The following is a 9526-nucleotide window of genomic DNA, read 5'->3' on the forward strand; positions in this document are numbered from 1 at the left end:
CAGGGAAGATTTTGAGAACACTAGGCGTTCAATTTCCTGTTTCTTCCACGTGACTCTTACTGAGCTTTAGTGGCTCATGGTGTGGTTTGTGCAGTGCCATGCTTCCTGCCTTATCTTTGTTTCAGTGATGGTAGATTTCACCCTCTCCTCCCCAGTTCATATCTATCCACTAAAATCAAGCCACCAAGTCTTTTTAGAGACATATACTTTATTTAGATAACCCCCAATGACAGTATATCTTTGGTTTCCTAATAGCCGAGGAAAAAAGCCTTCTAAAGCTGTTACTGGAGCAGCAGACACCCCTGTTAGCCTTTCTGTTGTTCTTAAGTGTAACATGCACAAGATCTGGAGAGGTTTCAGGGTCCCTAATGAACTTCATCTAGTGACAAATAAAGGTATCTGAATATCTGTGAATGGGCAGATAAAAATGCAGCTTTGTACCAGCATGAATGTGGACAGTTTGTTGCTTGTTACTCATTATGAGGGAGTGCTTCCTGGGCATAAAAATAGTCAGCAGTAATGATAGGTACCTAATGCCAGTCACGCTTTGACTAATTTAGTTGTATGACTACTCTCATCAGGATGTCCAATATCTTGCATCTCAATGCTTTCCATATTTCCACCATGAAATAGCCCTTGGATTACTTTCCTGTGAATTACCTGGAAATACTTAAACATGTTGACAGCTGGGGCTCATTAGCTCCTAGGATATCTTGAAAGTCTGTGGTGTTGATTTTTTTATTTATTATTCTGTCTCTAAAAAAGAAGGAGCATCCATTTTTTCCCCAATGTAAACCCAAGCCCTATTTTCTTTTAAGTAGCAGCAGCTTCTTACTGGCTTGTAGGTATAATTTGCAAAAACAGTTCTGTTGTTGGTTACAGCTTATTAACAACATTATTATTATTATTATTACTACTCTACCTTTGTGTTCCTGAGACAGTACAGAGAAAAATAAGCTGTCCAGTTCTATACTGATCCCCAGCTATGATGTTGCTTCTCTGGTTTTCACTTTAAGCCAGTACAATTGTTTATCAGACAGCTGCATTTTGACCAAGATCTAAAAGCTAGTTGCAGAATAAGAATTGCTGAAGTGTGAGTGGCACTCAGTAAGTTTGCTGGCTTCCTTGCTTGCATTGTAAGATGTATGTTGTTTGTTAGCTCCTTCTGTGTTGCAGCATGTCCCTTAACTTTTGGTAAAATAAGCACTGTTGTTACTGGAATACATGCTATATATCATATTCACCTGTTGATCCCTTTCTTTATTTTGTGTATATCCTTGAAATTTCAAATGTGAAACCTTGACACTGTTGAAATTAATGATAATCCTTTCATGAGGATCAGAATTTTACTCTTTGAATGGCAAACACAAAGCCTCTGTGTACTTTTTCATTAGAATTCACGACAACATTTACAAAATACAAGAAGAAATAACTGATCACAAGTACATGTGAAATAGGACTCTGGTTTAGGGCATAATTAGGCCTCAGAGATATTCTTTTGGAGTACAGAGATACAGCAACCAAATTATGCAGACTGACAGAGATTCTCAGACTCTGCAGGGAACTCTTAGAAGGAAGGAATCTTCAGGTTTCACTTCATACAGGGGTTTTGTTTTTTGATGGATCACAATTATCTTCAAATATCTTCATTATTCAGGTACTTTTTGTGGTACTTTATGCAAAATTTTCCTGGGAAAAGCCCAAAACAAACCAAAAAGGCCTTAACTGTACTGTGGGTGACATTCCTTGCATTGAAAGAACCCTTGAAGGCTCTGTTCTCCCAGCTGAGTTAGCTGCAATGGAGTAGAATTTTGCAGATTGATTGACTGTGTTGGCAGCTGCCAGGGTGTGCTTTTCCCTTTACTGCCTGTGGCTATGTGGTTTGAGTTAAAAGCAGAAATTCATTTGAACTGGATGATTGAGTGCAAAGCTGAGACCTGAACTTCAAGTAACTTTCCAGTTAACCCTGAAGAAAAGAGACTGGGCTGTTCAGTCTCTCTGCTCTGCAGCTTCTCCCTTTCATGAGGGACGTCCCTGGAGGCTCTGGTCGTGGGTGGTTTGAGTGGCAGTTGGCTGCACCTGCAGGAAAAGCAGCTCTCTGGGGCTGACATCACCTGGGACTGCAGTGAAAATGATGTGCACACGCCCACAAACCGCAGTGCTCAGCTTCAGCCATTAAAATATGTCTATAATCAACTTTGATGAGGAACAACTATATATATACAAAATGAGTCATTCTCTTCCTCCTCCTTCCATTTTCCCTTCTTCCTCCTTCCATTTTCCCTTCCCACTGCTTTGAAGCAACTGAGAGGTATGATTAACTACACCCTGTCCTGCATGATTGTTGAATTGAGCATCTTTGTGCAGGTGGGAGAATGCCATCCCTTATGAGCACTGGAGGCATGAATGTATTACACATAATATTTCTTAGAAATCAAAGGAGTGTTGCAGTTGTCCTTTTTGTAGTTCAGGGCATTTTGTTCTTCTCTGTTAGGGTAGGAGGTTTATTGCCATGGAATTAAATACAGGCAAATTTTTCATCTTCCAGATTTGCAAATGTTTAAATCTTTGAGGCACACAGTGGGTTTACATGCTGCTTTTATCAGAGTGGGCTTTCGGGAAGGGAGGGAGAAATTGCACTTTCCCCTTTGGCAACAAAACCATTGAGCTTATGGGCTTCAAATAAAAAAAAAAAACAAACAAAACAGACTTGAATCCTGTTCCTTTTGAGCTGAGCTATGTGCCTACCTGAAGGTGCTTCCTTGTACAGTATCATAATGTGACCTGTCATGCAGCAATGGGCTTGAGCTTGGGACAGGGTTGCTCTACTTTGAGCTGCTACTAAGGACTACCAGAAGTATTTAATGCAACATGTTTGAAATCTCTTTCTTGTCTCCTGCGTTTCTGTAACATTGGAGAAAAAGTTCATTGTGGCAGGTTGTGATTTCAGGACGATGGTGGAATTTTTTTGTCCCTCCTGTAGGTTCACTGAGCACAATTTATATGTATGGAAAAAAGCCTAGAGCCAGCTCAGTCCCGTTTTCCCTGCATTTTCTCAGCATTACTGTCAGCTGTAGTAAACTGCAGAATAGGTTTTATTTTGGAAACATGCCTGAGAGACAAGGTAATTTCCAGTCACACACACTTACTAAATTCCTAATTTTCAAGGAGATTTTATATTCAGTTACTGTTGAATGTCTTGGAATAGTTTTGATTAAGTTAAAACATATCCCTGGTTGCTTCCATCTGTTTATTATTCAACAGCATATGTGAAATGTGTCTCCTCTGTCTCATTTGATCAGATGCTTTGGGGTTTTAGTGTCATTTATTTCAGTTTGTCTTCTTCCCTTCCCTGCCACATCTGTTTTAACTTTAGGCTGAAGCAGAAGGTGATGGTCAGGGTCAGTGCCTTGGCAAGCAAATACCCAGTGGGTGGGACAGCACCAAGAAGCTCAGGGAAGCAGTGAAGTACATAAATGTGGTGATTTTGAGCAGGGAGGGGAGTTTGTTCAAAGACAAAAAGAATGGAAATTTTAATGAGGTGTAGAAAGCTGTCTTTAGTCTTTTTATAGAACAAATACAGTTTGATTTTTTTTGTTGTTGTTGATGTTGTTGTTTGTTCTTGCCTCTTGTATTACATAACTGCCAAAATGCTATTGTGGATCCCAGGTTTTGCCTCTACAGCCATCAATTACTGAATACTTGGCTCGGCTGGATCACAGGAGCTTTGTCCTGGGGCTAGAGGTCTGTTGCTAGACCTAAATTTGCATATGTTGGTAACAATAAGTGTCCTTGCTATTTATTAGTATTTCTTTATTCTGAATTGTACTCTGCCTCACATGTCCTCACTGACAGCTATTTTGTTCCTGATGCTTGACATAAAAATGTCAGCTGTGCTGTCCCTCCAAGCCAATCCCTTAAAATGGGTGGTCTGAATAGTGACCTTAAAACTTACTAGCTAAAAACAATATAAATCCTTTAGGGGGAAATGACTGCAAAAAATCCATACTGTCTGTCTCTTAAGTGTTCAGTCAGGAGGTATCTGCTACTTCAGACTTCTAGAACCATGCACAGTTCTGTGATACAACAGCAAGAAAAACCATGGTAATTCTTATTGTGGTAATTTCCAAGGTGTGCAGGCTGATCATTATAATTTTTTTTTGTCCAGCAATCTTATGTAGTATATTTAAAACAGATGGAAAAGAACTCTTCTTGACAGAAGTACAATATTTGATACTTTATTTTATGCCTAATACATTACACATTTTTTTGCATCGGGAACCCATTATATGCATCAAATATTCTGTATTTGTAGCCTAATATAGATCATCCAAAGCTTGTTCTACTGCAATCATATTAGCTGTATGCTGTCTTCAAAAAAATCTTTCTCCTCTCATGTTCGAATTTGCTAATCTCTAAAAAATCCTTTTTTTTTTTTTTTACAAACACTGATCTGTATTTCAGCTGATGTTCTGAGTGAAGAAGCTATCCTCAAGTGGTATAAAGAAGCACATGTTGCTAAAGGCAAAAGTGTTTTTCTTGACCAGATGAAGAAATTTGTGGAGTGGCTGCAAAATGCTGAAGAAGGTATGGGTTTGTTTGAAGAACTATGGTAGTCTCTCTGCAAAAAAACGTTGTTTTTTTTTTTTCACATTTTAGTTGTACCAGGATATAAAGTATTCCGGACTCAAAATACAAAGCAGCAGGCATGACTGTCTCAATTGTTTCCAGGCATGGCTAAGCCTAATAACACTTGATACTTTTTTAGTGATTATGGTGTCCCTGTGAAGTCCTTTATTCATTGGGTACCACTTGTCTATAGATAAACTCTTTTAGTGTCTGCAGGGAGGAACTCTGCACTGATGACAGTATCAAGTACCTTGGTGCTAACACCTGCAGCCAAGCAGTTTTCTGTCTCAGTGCCTTTTTGCTGTTGTCAATGTTTAATGGCACAGAGCATGAACTTGCCTGTACCCTGGCTCTTAAAACTGCCTTTAGCTGAATGGTCAGGTTAACATTATATGGTCTGTATTTGCTGCTTTAAAATGGTTATTTAGAAGGGGAACTAGTTTCTTTAGTCTCTAACTTGGTTTTCCTCATGTTCTTGATAAGAAAATACTTCTACTGAATAAGTTACCTTTTTTTTTGCATGGAAAAAGAATTCCCCATCAGTTGGGAAGATAAATCCATGTGTAATAGATATGGATAGAATGATTAGGGTTCACTTGCATCCATTTAATGTAATTAATTTTAAAAACTTGGAGGGAATATGTACTAGAAACAGATAAAACTCAGCAGCAATTCACATGTTTAGGTAGCAGTATAAAAATGGCAGCTGCTTTCACACTTAGATTTAGGATGGGCAAGCTTGGTCTAATTAAGCTTTTAAAAAAAATTTTCTGCTTGTATGCCTCGGCTGCTCTTTATTTATCCTTTCCTGCATGTCCCCTTTGCCAGATGTCCTTAATTACAAAGTCCAGTACAAACAGAGACAAAATGTTTCTGTAAAAACACGCAGACCATATTTGCCCTCAGAAATCTGATCTATGGTGTAATATTTGTTGGCAGTGAGCCCTTTTCTGTTAGGTGAGCACAGAAATACAAGATGATGAAAAGTAGCTTTAGATTACAAAACCAGCACGTGTATTTCTGCTTCTAGGTTGCTTCTACTTCTGCTTCTATTACTAGATGAACTTTATCTTATGCTATGAAAATCATTTAAAAATTTGGTTTGTACATGTTGCATACCTCATGTAGGGTAACAACACTTAGCCTTTCTAGATAGGCTGGATGGTGATGCTGATTGATATTTACAAAGCAAATAGTTTTAAGGGTGCTTCCTGGATGAGAGTGGTACAGTCTACTCATAGAGATTAGAAGAGTGAGCAAACAATGCTGATCCTTTATTAAACTCAGCTCCAGTACACATTGTGGCTCTGTAGATGAGGACCAGAATCATTCATAGCAACATGGTGAAATTTTAGTGTCAGATCTGTAAATGAAAAGCTCCACCATGGAGGAGTAAACCTTCACCAGGAGAGTAAACCTTCATCTCCTGAAGCTGTGTATTTCTTTCTCATTAGCTCTGTTTATCTGCCAACCTTTCCTAGGAGAAGTACTAGATGTGGTGAAAATTTTCATTTTTGTTTTGGAAGGATATCTTGTTATTTTTATATAATTACTCACATCAGTGTCCTTGTGCAACCGTCATGAAGTGTTTCACTCTCTTCTCTTCCAGAGTCGGAGTCTGAAGGGGAGGAGAACTGAGGTGGTTCCACAAAGCACAGTCTCAATCTAGGTTAATGCCAAAAGCGCTTGGGAATGCCGTATTGTTCAAGCAAAGAGGCTTTACTTCAGTGTCATACAGAAAACTATAGACTAGACTTTCCTTTTGTTTAGAAGAATAAAGGTTTTTAATGGAGCCCTGAGGCATTAGATGCTTTACTTGGGACTCTACCTCTGGCTCAGTGTACACTAACTTAGGCAAAGACATTCAGCAAGGAGCCATATAGAAAAAATGAAATGAAATACTTATGGACTCCTTTTTATTAACGGTCTTTTTCAGGTACTATGGTATATGAACACTCCAATTTCTGTTTATAGAACTGTTTGGTCTGTGTTTGTAGCTCAATATTGGCTTGTGTATGTGATTTGACACCACCACATTTTTTTGAATAAATGGCTTTTATATCTTATTTTTGTGGTATTAGTGTGTATGTAAAGTTCTGCCTTGCCAAAGTTTTTATGATTCTTCAAGTCAAAATTACACAAGAATGCCAACAGACCATTTTCATACTTCTTCCCCAAAAAATCAGCAGCTGTAGTTAACTGGTGTAGGGATCACTGCCAAATCTTTATTCCCATCCTTACATAGAACTTTGGACAGATTAACCATGTTCCATAGCAAATATTGATTCATTCTGTTTCTTAATTCAAAGATGATGTACAGGAACAAATCTGTGGAGTCCTAATTTTGCAGGTACAGTTTATGCAAATGATATATAGAATAATATGTTTTGCTCAGTTTAAACTAGACTCAGTTATTGGTGATTGCTGAATTTAGAAAGAAAAGTTGTCTCATTTTAGAAGAATTATCTTCAAAACATGCATGACTAGAAGTCATTACATGTGAAATCGGAAATTTATTTACATCAGGTTTAGAAAAGCCAGGCTTGTATTCTTACAGGGGAAAGCATGACAGGGCATAATCAATTAATGAAGTGTTGTTGTATTTTGTCATTAGAAACCAGTAAGCTAACAGATAATACAGATTTTTCTGAGGGAAAGTCAACACTTCATATAAACCACAGATGATTCTCAGTATGTATCTAGTTTTATTGTAAACAGAAGTTAGCAGGTAGAAATCAATTGCTGTTGAGTGCCAGCTTTCCATCTAGTACAGCATTTATTTTCCTAACAGGTATTGATCTTTGGAAGGGGAAATACGTCATGGTGATGTTTCCAGTAAGTTTGAGAAGACCAGAGCCAGTCATACTAAAAAGCACAACTGATGCATTAGCTACATATTTTCCATTTTGGTCCTTGTTACTACAGAAAATAAATTTGCTGGGCATGAAAACACATGCACAAAACTCTGCAGCTGTGATGTGGTAGTACTGAGTCATTGATATACAGCCACTATTTCTAAAAACATCTTAAATTCAAAATTGCCCTTTCCTGAGGTATTAATGAATATTTAGTTTAGTGTATGTAAAACCACTTTTCTGTATAATCTTCAACTTAGGCTAATTTCAAAGGTGTCAGTCTTGAGTAGTGAGCAGAGATCATAATCCCATTTCCCTGCACTGAGACTGCCAGGGAGGGCCAGGCACGGCTCACTGCGGGCTGGCTGGGCCATCTGCTGGAGACAGAAATCATCAGCTGCAAGAGACACTGTGAGGCCAAAGGCAGCAGATCTGGGGTGCCTGCTGCAACTGTGCCCCCAGCACACTGCAGGTGCAAGCAGAGCCAAGTGGATCCACTGCACTGAAGTTCAGGTGCCTCCAAGCCAGGCATCAGAGTTGTACCTGATGATTGTTTCAGGTCCCTGCCAAGTTGAGATATTCTGTGATTGCTGACACAGTTGTCCTAGCTCCATTTTTAGACATTGTGTTGGAGCAAAATGGGTGTTTTTAGCACAGGGCTGCTGGCCAAGTTGAGACTTGTGATTTGGAGCAGGGTGAGGAGTTGCACTTGGGGCTGACAGGAGTTGTTCACTTTTCAGTCACACAATGCCCAAAGCCCTACATCTTCTGTGTTCATATCATGCCTAATATGTAGCTCCTGGGAGCAAGCTCTCTCAGCTTGCCCTCCCCCAGGAAAATTATTAGGCACTAACAGTTTCTCAATCTAGTTTTCAGGAATTTTTCCCACTTAATCTCTTGAGTTCAGATGGGAACTTACAGGTGTATTTTTTCATCCAGTATTTCACATATATGCTGGTAACTGAAGTAGGTAGAGGCACAAATACAAATAGATCTGGTTTGCATCAGACTGAATATCAGTACAAAAGTGTGTAATGATAAGGTTTTTCATGAAACCTTATTAGATTAGAAGCTGGGCAGAGCTTTTGATGTGACTCCCTTCAGGCAAAGTGCCCCTCCCTTGAAGCCTTCAGAGAGTCTGCATTTCAGTTAAAAATGTTCCCAACCCAAGGCATTTCTTCAACACAGCTCTTGAATTAGTGTTTCTCTGCTAGAGAAATCAAAGCTGCAGTCAATCAACAAATATGTGTTTTAAATATGGAATCAGTTGTCTTGTAAAAATAAAAAGATACTTCATAGAAAATGTGCTTCATATAATATATTGCATTCAATTTTGAAGCTGCAATCTTAATGTCAGAACTGTACATCTTTTACTTTACAATAAATTGCAATAGGGTGCTCTTTAAAATGGGGATTGCTGAATTTGGAGGTGATTCGTGATTCTTCTATTCTGGCCTCTCCCTGAGGTTTTAACTAAGAAAGCCAATTACATTGCTTTAAAACATTCCTTTGGTGTACAAATGCTCTCCAGGAGAGAGACCACATCATCTTTGGGATGATGCAACAGTGAAGATGGTTAAAGCGCTGGTTATGAATCTGACAGTTCTTATTTCTTGCTGCTCCAACTACCTTATTGCATTGCAGCTTATCTAACTATGTCAAGCCCTGTGCAAAGGGGAATTTCCAGCCCACTGCAGTCAGTAATCCCACAGATCACAAACCATCATGGACATGACGCTCCCTGCACTGTTTCCAACAGCAATCCTGCTTCACCCTTACTATGCTTTGGCTGATAGAGATTTACCCCCAAGAAAATGATGACCTGCTGTGCCAACATCCCCCTTTTCTGTTTGGCCAGCACATCCCAAACCCAGCAGCCAGACCCATGCCAAAAGGAGTGATGGAAAACTCCCCAACTTCATCCCCATGGGAGCTGCAGGCTGGCTGAGCAAGGAAGGCATTTAACACCCAGGGAAACTAGCATCTGCCAGGTGAGAACCTCTATGAGATCCCAGGGTCCACTCCATGACCACACTTGGGAG

The 9526-nt window shown here is 39.3% G+C and overlaps 1 protein-coding gene across 3 annotated transcripts in view; it reads left to right on the forward strand.

The window, feature by feature from the left end:
• BZW2 (basic leucine zipper and W2 domains 2) overlaps positions 1–6695 on the forward strand; it is a 56278-nt gene extending 49583 nt beyond the window's left edge. For all 3 annotated transcript variants that reach the window (XM_053961353.1, XM_053961363.1, XM_053961372.1), the window contains exons 11-12: positions 4465–4587; positions 6239–6695. In XM_053961353.1, coding sequence (XP_053817328.1) covers positions 4465–4587; positions 6239–6267 — 152 coding nt within the window. In that variant the 3' untranslated portion in view covers positions 6268–6695. The remainder of the gene's footprint in view (positions 1–4464; positions 4588–6238) is intronic.
• Positions 6696–9526: the final 2831 nt, after the last annotated feature.

Source organism: Vidua chalybeata, chromosome 1, assembly GCF_026979565.1.
Source record: "Vidua chalybeata isolate OUT-0048 chromosome 1, bVidCha1 merged haplotype, whole genome shotgun sequence".
NCBI lineage: Eukaryota > Metazoa > Chordata > Aves > Passeriformes > Viduidae > Vidua > Vidua chalybeata.